Below are 14,708 nucleotides of genomic sequence, written 5' to 3' on the forward strand. Positions count from 1 at the left end.
ACTGCTGTCTTTCTTTGAGTGAGGTTTAAAATAAATACAACATGGATCAGTGTTAGTTTAGTATTGTTTATACACTATTATAGTATTTATAATTTTTTTGTATTTGCTTTTATATTTATTTCCAGTTTTCATTTTAATAGTTTAGTTTCAGTTGTAGTAATTTAATACGCTTTTGTCATTTTATTATATTTTAAATATTTATATTCGGCTCTTTTTAATCCAGTTTAAGATTTATTCATTTTAGTACTTCAACTTTTTTTTTTTTTTCAGTTAGTTGGCAAGGCAAACATTTTCATCTAATACTTATTTTTCATTATATTTCAGCTTCATAATGAAAAGCTTGTTTTATTTTTAGTTAACAATAAGAACACTGTCATGGATGGATGGATGGATAAATGAGCTTAAACTGGTGCTATTTGAGCCAAGTCTGGATTGTGAGTCCTGTCATGCAATCAGAAAGGGCATCAGCCTCTTTGGAGTTTAAATACCCGGAACAAAAGAGAAAGAAGAGTGAAGTACATTTTTATTTAGGAACACTTAAGATGAAATATTATTTATAGCAGTGGTAGAATTTTTAAAAAATATATATGTTGCATGCTACTAAATCACTTTAATATAGGCCTAATTACAGGCAGCTTCAAAAAATAATTACTTCAGGAGAATATATCATTAATGATGCCATCACATAGTACTTACTTTTATAATAACTGAGTTACATGGGCATCATTAAGTGTGTGACCTTTTAATTTCATGGAAAGCATTAAGACAATTTTTTTTTTTTTTGAATGGCGTATAATTAGACGCTTCATAAACGCTATTGGATTAAATTCATGTAATACAATGCATTTGAGAGTTTAGTGTCTTTAACCTTTTCGTCTGTGATTCCTTCGGTGCTTTGGTTCCGTTTTGCATTTCAAGAGCCTGTCTGTGTCCCGCAAGTCCGCAACCATTTGTAAGAGGTCGCTCTCAGGTAATGTTTTCATCAGCCGCTAGAGGGCGATAGAGCGCTCTGCTCTGCTTCTGCTGCAGGAAATTATCTACAGCAGAAATGAAAGTTGCTAAAGAGTACTGCAGGCTTTGCTAAACGTTTGCTTATGGTTCCGTTTAAATGGCGTTTACTTTAATATGTGTTGTTTTGATAATTTACCATGAACTGCTCACGGGATCCATCAGCGTCGAACTAAGTAGGAAATATCTGACGGACGAAGAACGACTGATGACTTTTCAGCAAGAAAATGAAAACAACGAACTCGATCACAGTCAGAGACTGATTAATTTCCAGGTATACTTAGTGGACTAAAATTAATATGTCACATTAAAACGACAGCATTAAATCCGTATCATAAGAACTCATTCATCGACAATCGCTGCCTAGGATTAAGAGACAATGGATGTGTCTCATAACCTAGTGAGCTGCCTAACTAGACAGTATTTTTAGGCATCATGAGATAAGGACTCTCACAAATACAGCTTAATGCGCCTTGGATGCCCAGAAATGCTGTCTAGGTAACGTTAGGCAGCTTACTCGTTTTTGAAGGCAGCCAATAAGTAAGGAATAATTGACGACAGGCCGTTGAATTATTAGAAAAATAATGCACACCCGAGGTGGTAATGCGGTCACGACGCGAAGCGGAGTGGCCGTTCACCTCGGGTGTGCATTATTTTTCTAATAATTCAACGGCCTGAAGTCAATTATTCCGCTTATACTACAGTTACCACACCTCGAAACATTGTTCAGATTATGTATTTCAAGACGTTTGTAAAGTTTTTGTCATTAAAACGCTCTTGTATGTAGGACTAATTTCTTACGCATCTAATCCCATGCCTCCGTTGCTAATTCCAAAACGTCATTTTAGAGTTAGTAACGGAGGTTTGAGCCACTGATAGCAGACTAATGCTGGGGACACACGACTAGCTGACACATTCTCTGACTGTTTTCATCGCAGCAGATTTTAAACACCGACTCTGAACACAGACTGAACGCGCTGAACACGCGTTTGGGCATGATCAGTCATAAGTATCAAATTACATTCATAACCGGCCTTAAAGTGTGTCCCCGGCTTTATGCAGTTATTAATGCAGTTATTAGAGAGAGATGTGCAATAATGAGACCGCATGTGCGTCATTATTATTTTTTATTTATTAATTCAATTCGTTTTAATTAATTCGTTCATTCTTTTGTTTCTATTATTGACAGATGACAGTAGACTAGCCAAATAAATGAAACACAAAGCCCTTTTAACAAGTAGGCCAATCAATAATTATTTATTTGTTAAATTATCTGCAATAAAAATCCGTGCTGCAGGACTATCCATTTATTTAGCCTATATTCAGTTTAATTTTCTATTGATTATATAGGACTATATACTTTATTTATTAAAATTAAACTGCATGTTTCCATTGATTGTGAAGCTAGACATTGAAAATTGCAGATCAAGCGCATGGGGCTAAATGTTTTTTCTTGTTATGAATTGTATCCTATTTTCCGTTATTACGGTTGACTACGCGAAGTGATTTGGAACTGTAATGCGGTCAAGACCTGCCTGGAACTACTTTAGCTGTGCGTTTCCCTGAAAATAATGCACACCTTAGAACGTTCGTCAACCAATCAGATTCAAGCATTCAACGGCCCTGTAGTATAACTAGAGATGATTCTAATGTATTTAAATATTGGAATTATAAAGTCAATCTACAGTTACTGACCATGTCTCAATACTAGAATTTGAGTTTTATAGTATATGAATATATATATATATATATATATATATATATATATATATATATATATATATATATAGGCAATTCCAGTAATTCCATTCGTTTCTGTCATGTGATATATTTCCTCATGTGATTCAGATCTTACCTGTTGCACAAGACACCTTTGGTGATGTCTTGTTTTGTCACATTGTAGAGTTCCCTCAAGAGACAAGCCTTTCTGAACTCACAGTTGAAGAAATCAAACCGTTCTGCTCGTTACGGCATCAACCAGTTCTCTGACTTCTCTCCGAAACAATTCAAAGGTGAGTATGGATAAGGATGCTTACAGATGAATTCACTTTTTATATAATGGCAACTGACCTGCCTCATTTGATTGTCAGAGCGATATCTCACAGCTCGGGCTGAGACGGCTCCAAAGTTTGACCCATCTAGGGCTGGATTTCAAATTAAGACGAATTATCCACCCAGGTTTGATTGGAGGGACCATGGAGTTGTCGGACCAGTACGAAACCAGGAGTCGGTAGGGTTTAGATGTTAAAGTCACCATGAAATCCAAATTGATGATTTTTATTTTTTAGGGAATATTGCAGTATTTATTATAAATTATTTATCTGTGCGCATCATTATTATTATATTTTTAATTCATGCCCTTATAATCTTTAATTAAAGTAACTTCCCCTCCCTTATGCAATGGCATCTCTTCTATTCTCTGATGATGTGTTTACTGGCATGATCAACCTGTCACTCACATGAGATCACAACAATAGCAAACCACAACCATCCGATCAATTACACATGGACAATATCAAGTCCCGCCCTATATTTTTTTTCATTTAAGAAGCTTTTCCACTTGGACATACGATACGTCACAACAGGGAGGAAGAGATAATCGCAACTTCTGTTCCGTGCCGACTTCAAGATTAGGCTTTAGATCTGAACTTTCACTTATGCATATACTCAGACTCAGAACATATGACTTTTTTGTTACAGTGTGTAATAGATATGTTTACTCTGCATTTCTTTTTGCTCTTTCTTGCAGTGTGGAGGTTGCTGGGCCTTCAGTGTGGTGGAGGCCATTGAATCCGTGTCAGCTAAAGATGGTGGAAAACTCCAGCAGCTCAGTGTGCAGCAGGTTATAGACTGTTCTTATGACAACCATGGCTGTAACGGTGGATCCCCTAATGAAGCTCTGTACTGGCTCATACAGGTGCTGGCTAAATTGGTCATAATAGTGTATTCAACTACCATTCATTTGAATTGCTTTGACCAATGGTGTCGGATCCTGCTCCTTGCGGGCCAGTCTCCTGCAGAGTTCAGCTCCAGTCCAGTCCTAATTAAACACACCTCAACCAGCTAATCAAAGTCTTCCAGGCATGTGTTGGGCTGCAGGACTAGACACTCCTGGCTTTAACCAATAGTTTGTTTTGGCATATTTTCTTATGCGAGGAGTATGTATACACTATTGTTCAAAGCTTTGAGGTCAGTAAGATGAAAGAAAGAAATGAATGGTTTTATTTAGCAAGGATGCATTAAATTGATCAAAATAGATCTTTTCCACTTCCTATTCAACAAAGAACCCTGGAAAATAGGAATCATTTCCACCAAAATATTAAGCATTTGTTTTCAACATGAATGATAATAAGAAACGTTTCTCGAGCACCAGATCTTCCTAAATATTAAAATGATTTCTGAATGATCATGTGAAACTCAAGACGCTGCTGAAAATTAAATTTTAAAATATATTAAAGCAGTTCATTTAAATTGTAATAATATTCATCTACATTCATCTAATAAATTCAGCCTTGGTGAGCATAAGAGACTTCTTTCAAAATCATTTAAAAAAGTTATTGCCCTGAACTTTGTGTGTAACAAGGCTATCCAAACGTTTTAGTAGTTATATTATCATTTGGATCATATTCCCTAAATTTAGCAAACAAAACACATCATTTTACAGCTGATTAAAAGCAGTAATTAAGTTGGTAAAAGTGCAAAAATGTATTGTGAAGTCCGTGTTCTAAGCTTTTAAATGACATCTGTTTTGTTTTGTTTTTTTGTAACAAGCATTTTAATTAGGATTTTAATAAGGGTTTTAATTAATTAGCTAGCCGCTCCAGTTCTGAGAGGGTTAAAACTCAAAGTAAAGTTGTCGGTATCGTCCACAACAAGCTGCTAATTAAAGACGTCTGTTATGCTCCCAGAAGTTCCATAATTGGCACATCTAATATCCTGTTTTGTATGTCTGTTTTATTTCAGACCAAATTGAAGTTAGTGAATCAGGCGGAGTATCCCTTCAAAGCCGTAGCTGGAAGCTGCCAGTACTTTCCTCGTTCTCACGATGGAGTGATAGTGAGGAATTACTCCGCTTATGACTTCAGGTAATAGATGAAGCATGCAGATACCTTGAGCTTTACATCAACAGTCAGCTGTGCCAGTGCATTAAGTGCAGTGTAGACCTCGTGTACAATTAAATCATTTAAGGTTGAAGTTTGTTGGGATGTGGGCCAATGTTTTATGTTTACTCATCTGTTCTTGTCAACTCTGTTTGCCACTCGGGGTCACTGACTGTACACTCACTAAGCTCACATACGGCTGGTCAAAAACCAAACGCAGCACTTCTGACCTGTGTTTCGGTGTCAACTGTCACTATGTCTTGCATTGTGTTCTTTCTGTGGCATGGCATGATTTCTGTCCTAACCAACTGGGTCAACCAACTGTTTTACTGGTTGCATGGTTTCCATTTCTGTCACAGCCTGCAGGGAAATCTCATGAATGCATTAAATTGATCAAAAATAACAGTAAAGACTAAAAAAAATCTGTTTTAAATAAATGCTGTACAATTTGGATGGATGGATTTATCATTACCCATGTTGTGCAATGTAACTAAGTAAACCTAAGGACTGTATACACTGGGATTGATATGTTGCTCTAGTGTACATGAGGAGGTGATGATGAGTGTCCTGGTGGAGTCCGGGCCTCTAGTGGCCATTGTGGATGCCATCAGCTGGCAGGATTACCTGGGCGGCATCATTCAGCACCACTGCTCCAGCCACGATGCCAACCACGCCGTACTAATCACCGGTTATGATACCACAGGTACACACACACTCACACAGACAGTTAAACTCTCTTTACTTGTGCCTCAGAGCAAACAAAGGTTCAGATCGCTGGCCTTCACGGATTACGTCCTGTCAAGGGCACACAGTTGAGCCGACTCTGGCAAATACTGGCTGTGTGCCAACATCCCGGAAAACTGCCTGATGTGTCTGCGGTTTATTCAGCAAGCTGTCCGCAGCATTTATACATTCCTTTGATTTGTTTTCTCCTGTTTGTTTACTAGTTTGAATTAAGTACTTGCAATGTAAATTAGAGAATTAGCTTAAAACTGCAAACAATACATGAGCGTTATTGTAATTAATCAGTTTGTCAAATCTGTAATACTAGTGAGATGCTTTTTGGATTAGTTTGGATATAATAATAATCTGACATACTAAAAATAAATAGATGCATATTAAGTACACATTTACACATAAAACAGGGTCTAATTTTTAAATAAACACATCTTTATATCTGTATATGTGTATACTTTGTGTATAATCTTATTTACAAATATAAGCACATACAGTACAGGTCAAAAGTTTGGAAACATTACGTTTTTTTTTATATTTTTGAAAGAAGTCTCTAATGCTTATCAAGGCTGCGTTTATTTGATCAAAAATACAGAAAAAAACAGTAATATTGTGAAATATTATTACAACTTAAAATAAGTTTTATATTTGAATATACTTTAAAAAATAATTTATTCCTGTAATGCAAAGCTGAATTTTCAGCATCATTACTCCAGTCTTCAGTGTCACATGTGACATCCAGTCTATCACATGATCCTTTAGAAATCATTCTAATATTCTGATTTATTATGAGTGTTGGAAACGGTTCTGCTGCCTAATATATTTGATGAATAAAAGGTTAAAAAGAACTGCATTTATTCAAAATAAAAAAAAATATTTTCTAATAATATAAATCTTCTTTACTATCACTTTTTATCAATTTAACACATCCTTGCTGAATAAAAGTATTGATTTATTTCAAAAAAAGAAAGAAAAAAAATGACTGACCCCAAATTACTGACCAGTAGTGTATATTGTTGTTACAAAAGATTTCTATTTTTAAACAATTTGCTTCTTTTTTTTCTTTCTTTTTTTTTACTTTATATTCATCAAAGTATCCTAAAAAAGTATCACAGGTTATGAAAAAATATTAAGCAGCAGAACTGTTTCCAACTTTGATAATGAATCATCATATTAGAATGATTTCTAAAGGATCATGTGATAGACTGGAGTAATCATCCTGAAAATTCAGCTTTGCATCACAGAAATAAATGATAATTTCAAGTATAATAAATTGAAAACCAATTATTTTAAATTGTAATAATATATCACAATATTACATTTTTTTTTCTGTATTTTTGATCAAATAAATGCAGGCTTGATGAGCAGAAGAAACTTCTTTCAAAAACATTAAAAATAGTAATGTTTCCAAACTTTTGACCTGTACTGTATGTTATAACATTACAGTACATTATATTGACCGTACGAATGTATGAAGCCCACTAAAGAGACCCGGTGATATGGAAAAATATGAGATGGGATGAAAAATGTTATTTTAAACCATTTGCGTTCCCCTGAGAAAGTTTGCGTTCGCTTGCAAAACTCTTCCGTTCTTTTGCAAAATATTTGCAACATAAAATTTTTCTTCCTATCTCATATTTTTCCCCCATCACCGTGTCACTTTATGAGCTCCGCACAAAAGTGTACTTAAAGTACCGTGACTGCAAACAATACATGAGCGTTATTGCAGTTAATCAGTTGCTTTTTGGATTAGTTTGGATATAAATAAAAAAACTCCTGTTTTGTTTCCATACCATTATATAAGTGTATGCTATGTATTATGTCTTTTTTGTAATTAATCATTTCCCATCTCAGGTGTATTATCTCTGATATGTCTTCATATTTTATCACAGGGGAAGTGCCATATTGGATAGTACGCAATTCCTGGGGGACCTCATGGGGCGATAATGGATATGTTTACATCAAAATAGGGAACAACATGTGTGGTAGGTTTGTGTATGACCCAATTTTAATGCTTTTTTTCTTTGTTGACAGTTTCCCAAACAAGTGATAAACACAATGCATCCTGCTGCAGAGAGACATTGTGTGCATTCATAAATATTCATGAAGTGTTGGACGTTGGCAAACACTCAATACTGTCTGCAGTGAAAAAATACAATCATAAATTCCTAGTTTTAATTCAGATCAGATCATTTGTAAATGATGTAGTGAGATTATTTTTGGTTACACTTTATTTTAAGGTGTCATTTTTACAGTGTAATTATATATTTAAATACTGAGTAATATTAAGCAACTACATGTACTTACTATAGGGTTAGGGTAGGATTAGTGTTTGGTTGAGGGTTAGTTGCACGTAATTATGCATAATTTACTGTTATTACTATGGTAAGTACATGTAACGTATGTAAAGACACTGTAAAATAAAGTGTTACCTTATTTTTCGATTGTGATCTTGTTTGTCAATTCCTTTGATTGACTTTACGCAATGTCAGATGAGAATCAACAGCCACTCTTTGTTTCTTTTTTCCAGGAATTGCTGACAATGTTGCTGCTGTTTTTGTGTAATTGTCAATAATCTTTTGTACCTCCGTGATAAGACCGTGGCAGATCGACATTTTAAAATATCACCCTCAGGACAGAAATCCTCCTGTGTAGCTGAAGAGAACTGTAAAAATTCTCACGTAACAAATCCTATTACCTCGCGAATGCAGAGCAAGCACGCTGCTATTTGAGCTAATACATCATATTCTTAAGCCCAGTCACTGTAGCCCAAAATAATCAGAGTCAGAGCCGGAAATCCTTTTAGTTACGAAACACACACTGTCTTTTAAGAATGTTTTAATCTTCAGAAAACACTGCTAGTAAGTATAAGTGCACAACTGAACTGAACGCTTACTATATTGTGACATTGCACTGATGTTGGACACGAGTGAACTCATCTAAGAAAAATGTGAACATTTGTATTATATTTTGTGAATACTAATTAAGTCCTTGTAACTACAGTACATTATGTACTAGATGCTCAGAATTTATATACACATTTGTAACTATAAACTTGGGTTACACTTTAATAAGGTGTCCTTGTTACAGTGTAATTATACAAATAAGTACTGATAATTATGCATAATTTGCTGTTACTATTACTATAGTAAATAAATGTAAGATGTGTTACAGGGAAACTACAATAGAGTGTTAACCAAAGTTGACTTTTTATTGTGTTTATCAATTGAGGTTGCATTTTAGGATATTAAATAAACTTGTATACTATTCAAGTACACATTTTGACATAAAACATTGTCTATTTTTTCCAAATAAACAAGAAGTATCATAATATCTGTATATGTATGCTCTTTATTTACAAAATATAAATTGGTTAACTACACATATGTTAGAATATTACATTATATTGACAGTATATAAACAAGTGCAATAACAGTGTCGCTGATTTTTTTTAGAATTCCCTTTTTGAACATCTGTAAAATCAGAACAGCTTTGTAGCCTCTCATTCTACCATTTAAAAAGACTTTAGTGACAAATGTTGGTGATGGGAGACTTGTGAGGTTTGAAGGTTTTTTTTTTTTTCTTCTGTACTCTATAAACACTGTTCATCCTTCCCTCATCCTCCATCTGTTTAGTCTGAGTCATCGCTGCTGCAGTAGGAGCTGTCACAGCATTCAGCGGTGTACAGGAAGCTGTGCTCACTCGGGTCCAGCTTGGGTACCCACTCCCTCGGAACCAGGAAGGTGGCCAAGTTAAACAGATCCACAAACACCTTGTACCGATCACTGGCAAAACATAGTCAGGTTCATGAATAAGACATATCAATACATACTGTACTTGTGTTTGAGTGGTTTGTGTCCAGGAGATGACAATCCAATTCACATTTCATTTAGCATTATTTTTCGCATGGATAATTCCAGCAGATGCAGAGTGCTTCATCTGGATTTGTCCCAGATTATTTGGCCTACCTGACAGTGGAGCGCAGATACTGATAGCCTGAAGAGCCACCTGTGCCGCCTTTACTGCCAATCATCCTGTGCACCATACACACGTGGTTGTCTAGGGGGAAATTCAGGTATAAATTATGCAGGAGGTAAAAAACGAATGCATTATTGATATGCAGAAGAAAACCTTTTGTTCAGTGTTGACACTTCTAAGAGGCTTTGCCCTACAGGGTGTTTAAGGTCAGATTTATTTGCAGTTTTGAAGCAGTGGTGTCACATACATCTCCATTTTGTCATGAGGGTGTCGATGTCCATCAAAGAAGTCAGGAGTTGGAAAGGAACCTGAAATCGAGGCTCTTCCCTGAGAACAGACGGTGAGAAGTTGAGTTACAAATGAGTTCGAAAATAAATGAGATTTTTGTTCTTCATCAAGCTAATGAACCATGGTATTCTTTGAAGTGCCATTGGATACTATCTCTCTATTTGTAACATTTACGATAATCTGACATGTTTCTTGAGCATCACAGCATATTAGAATGATTTCTGAAGGATCATGTGACACAAGACTGGAGTAATGATGCTGGAAATTCAGCTTTGACATACATAAGAAAAAAATTACATTTTCAAATATATACAATTGTTATTTTAAATTGTAATTCTGTTTTACTGTATTTTTGATCAAATAAATGCAGTCTTGGTGAGCATAAGGGACTTCTTTAAAAACATTTTAAAAAAAGTCTTGAATGATTGTGTATACAGCATAACATTTATTTTGAAGTTGAATCGATCTCTTTTTGGATAGAACAGCATATTTTTAGTAAATTAGCAGGTCATCTTGGACGTACCTGTAGAAGTATATCATCAGGGCTCCCTGCAGTGCTTTATAGGACAGTCTTCTCTGACCTGCACAAACAGAACAACATATCCAACTGTGACAGCTAGTGGATGTGGCACTTGACATTGACATTGTATACACGAGAGGTTTGCTGACCGGTGCTTAGTAAGTGAACATGTCTTCTCTCATCAAAGAGCGATAAGAAAGTGTCTCTCTGCTTAATGAGCTCGGCCATCATCTCCTCTTTCATCTCCGAGGCTGGTTTTTGCTATTAAGAAGAAACATGAGTTATCACTTAAAGCTTAGTTTTGAGAGCTGCACAGAATTATCCAGGGATCCTCCACAAACCTCTATATTTTCTGTCTCTCTGCTGAGCCCCTCGAAAATTTTGGCTTCCAGTTTCCCCCAAAAATTGAAACCATCTTCCTCCAAACCTGGCGTTCTCTCCAGCCATTGCTGAAAAGTATTGATTGCTTATGAGAAATGTTAAACGCCAGGTAGCTGTCCGCCAGATTAATCCTGACTTGATAAATAAATTGTCCATGTAACCTATTCCTCTCTGAATACCAATAACCCGCAAAGAAGTCCAGTAAGTTACAGCTCTTGTGTTGAATTTCCCAGATTACATTGATTAATACAGTATTCATGACTTCTCTTATAATGTGATTTCTCTCAGGTTTACCTCCACTAACTGAAGAAGCGTGGGCTCCTGCTCTGAGTGGAGGAGCAGCTCATTTTCCTGGTCACGGAAATTATCCCGGTAATGCCTTCTGTTGTAGGGGACCCTCTGGTTTTGTGGGACCCCAATCTTGTTTTCCAGCAGTCGAAACTGCAGACTCTGGAAGCCCGAAGCCGGCGCGAGATATTCCCTGTGCACAAAAACACGCAGATCAATCCAGCTAAATACAATTAAGCTAAACTGCCATTGACTTTGATTTAACAAATTAGTGCCATCTAATGCTTATTTACTGAGTTAGCTATATCCAGTCTCTTGAGTGTTAGTACATTTCCAACAGCAATTTTGCACAACCAATGCTGTTATCTAGGAAATGTAAAACTTGTTTTCAGTAATTGCTTTTCATTGTCATAATGAGAACTATATAAACCTTACCTGAAGTCATAGAAGTCTAAGGCAGTCATGGTTTCCAGAACAGAGAACTGGTCGAGCAACAGTCTGAATATCATCACAACTCTTTGGACACGAGTGTTGACTTTGAGCATGTTTCGCTCGTCACGTACCTGAGGAAATAGCGGATTCACTTTCATGAATCTTCAAAAAGTCCCTGAAACGGGACATTTAACTAGAGAAGTATCTTAAACTAGACTGAAGGTGGCAGCCTCATGCTGCAGTGCACATTCTTTCTTTCAACTGAACTACATAGATCATAAAACTGAAGGCTCGGGCTGTTTATCATTGTCCAAAAGCCCACAAACAATAAATGAACTGAATTTTCCATTAGAAGCAAGCATGCATATGCGCCGCTTTGACAAGTATCCCAAAAATCCTTATAAAACCCTGCATAGCATATATAGCATCAAAACAGCTTGGGGTATAAAAAAAAAAAAAAACTTTTGTACGACCGGTTTACCATTAATACATTTTTATTCAGCAAGGACACATTAAATTGATCAAAAGCAACAGGAAAGGCATTTAGAATGTTTTAGAGATTTCTATTCCAAATAAATGAATGCTGATCTGAAAATAAAATAAAATAAAGTATTACAGTTTCCAATATATATTATAAGAAATTATTCTTGAGCACTAAATCAGCATATTAGAATGATTTCTGAAGGATCGTGTGACACTGAAGACTGGAGCAATGATGCTTTGTCATCATATGAGTAAGTAACACTTTAAAATATATTCAAATAGAATTTTACTGTATTTTTTTTTTTTTTTTTTTTTTTAGCAAATAAATGCAGCCTTGGTGAGCAGAAGAGACCCTTTGAAAAAAACATTTAAAAAAAAATCTTACCAACCCCAAACTTTTGAATGTTTTTGTATCCAGTATAGCACAAAATATCAGATAATAATATTCAAATATTTGCCCTGATTTTGTCTGAGCTATTGAGCTGAGTTAGTGTGTTTTTTTCCAGATGTTTATGAAAATCATTCATCATCTCTTGCTAATCTCTCCTTTGTTCCCTGTCAGCCTGAACCTTCATTAGATGTAATATTCTCATTAAAAATGCTCTATAACACACTTTTTTAGGTGACTTATTAAATGTTAATCTTATTACATTCATTAAAAGCAGGTCCATTCAAGTTTGGAGAAAAATGGAGCTAAATCTGATATCTGTCGCTGTTCATGACCCACTAACACAAATCTTTTTTGTATTTGGGCTACTCACATGTCCACTGATGAAGATTTCTCTCACTGAGTCCAGCTCCCACAGAATTTGTTTAAACCACAGTTCATATGCTGCAACAGAAGGAACAGGTTAATCATTTCTTCAGGTTGCATATGAAAAGTCATTACTCTTCAAGGTAAAATGTCATTGGTCTCTGGGCTTCTCTAATGAACCTTTATGACACACTGTATGAAAAAAGCATGTATTTATGGATTATGTATGTACAGTATGGATTATGTGTAGTCGTGTAACTCTGGATTCACTAGTGTGGTGGATTCTGGATTGTCGACGATTGTTCACATGATGTGGGTTACATTCAGCTTTGAGCTTTTGATTTAGTCTCGCCTATTTTTGGTCGCAGTGAAACTTGTCAACATTGAGCGTTATAAACAAGGAAATTAGCTTTTTTTTCTGTCGTGTTCATTGGAGAGAGGCTAAGACTGATTTGCCCAAAGGCTGTTTAGCTTTTGTGTGGCTCACCTTGATGTGTGACGATGAACAGATGTTCGTCATGGATCTTGTTTCCCTTCAGCTCACTTTGAAGCATCTGAGATGTCACTATTTTATCCAGCTGGGGATGAGAGAACATTTTGTTTCATGAAAAGCAAGCCAAAAAAAGTCTGTAATAACCAAACTCGGTGTGTCTATTTAAAATAGAACATAATGAACAAACTACATCACTGTTTGCCATTAAAATCTGAGATGCATGCAATTTCCAGCATTCATTTGGAAACCTAGAAAGAATCCCATGGTGTTCTGATCACACAGCCCATTATAATACTCTTTAGATTCGAGGACTGCTCAGCAATTAATCATGAACTATTTTAGGAGAAGCTATGCTTTATGCTTATTAAAATATATGAAAATGTCATTAATATGCATGAGTTAATATGCCGTTTACCTGCAGATAGTCACCATAGATAAGACCTCCTTTGCTGGCCTTGTTAATTCCAGACTGAGAATCATCATTCTCATCTTCTTTCAGATGCTGCTTACTAGCTGACCTGTATTTCCATCAAACACATTAACATAAAACACAGAAACATTAGTGTACAACATTCAGCATAGGTTTGTGTTCTAACTGATTTCAGATATGGCAGTGATGGTATGTGTCTTTGGGATTAATCTCAGTTATCTAAAAATGCTCAAAGCTGAAAATACATACACAAATTTCTTTTGAAAATATGGACATCCACTCATGGCTGAAATTATAATATGTCAAGCTGGACTGCTTTCTTTTACTCAACTTTTAACTGTCAGTTCTCAAGGATGGTCTTGCATTTTATAACTTTTCCCCACATGCTGACTGACCAATCATCTCTAGATCCATCCCACCTCCCTTCTGGCCATGTTCACCCCGGCGGACATGTTGTACTTTGTCTTGTTCTTATCTTAGGTGAAATCGAACTGAAACAGGTGAATTGAAACAGAACTTTGACTTGATAACATTATGAGCAGGGCATTTATACATAACTTGAACGAATGTGGGATCATGTCAAAGGGTTCAGATTGACTTGGGCAGAAGAACTTCTAAAACATTCCTATTTTTACCTATTTTTACATTAAGAAAGACTGAATTACACCTTGTTCTATTGTTTTGCCACTGAACAGCCCTTTTACATAGTTTTACAATGTTTTTTTTGTATTTTATATTTTAGTTTCAGTTTTAGTACATGTCTTTTTGTCATTTTATTATTATTATGATCATTATTATTATTTAATTTCATTTAGTTA

General features: G+C 35.6%; 2 protein-coding genes across 2 annotated transcripts; one reads left to right on the forward strand and one right to left on the reverse strand.

Moving 5' to 3' along the window:
- The first annotated feature begins 158 nt into the window (after window positions 1-158).
- On the forward strand, window positions 159-9,174 carry ctso (cathepsin O). Its single transcript, XM_084133626.1, has 8 exons — window positions 159-1,282; window positions 2,912-3,020; window positions 3,099-3,238; window positions 3,758-3,925; window positions 4,972-5,093; window positions 5,648-5,811; window positions 7,736-7,828; window positions 8,374-9,174. Exons 1-8 carry the CDS (start codon window positions 1,109-1,111, stop codon window positions 8,406-8,408), a joined length of 1,005 nt encoding a protein of 334 aa, XP_083989752.1. The 5' UTR covers window positions 159-1,108; the 3' UTR covers window positions 8,409-9,174.
- tdo2a (tryptophan 2,3-dioxygenase a) lies at window positions 9,175-14,242 on the reverse strand. Its single transcript, XM_084133625.1, has 12 exons — window positions 14,140-14,242; window positions 13,876-13,978; window positions 13,455-13,545; window positions 12,975-13,045; window positions 11,734-11,861; window positions 11,305-11,491; window positions 10,971-11,078; window positions 10,779-10,890; window positions 10,633-10,690; window positions 10,069-10,148; window positions 9,812-9,902; window positions 9,175-9,628 (listed from the first exon to the last, which is right to left on the reverse strand). The coding sequence occupies exons 1-12, from the start codon at window positions 14,172-14,174 to the stop codon at window positions 9,475-9,477; spliced, it is 1,218 nt and encodes a 405-aa protein (XP_083989751.1). The 5' UTR covers window positions 14,175-14,242; the 3' UTR covers window positions 9,175-9,474.
- Window positions 14,243-14,708: the final 466 nt, after the last annotated feature.

This window comes from Abramis brama (genome assembly GCF_963993115.1).
Source record: "Abramis brama genome assembly, chromosome: 13".
Classification (NCBI taxonomy): domain Eukaryota; kingdom Metazoa; phylum Chordata; class Actinopteri; order Cypriniformes; family Leuciscidae; genus Abramis; species Abramis brama.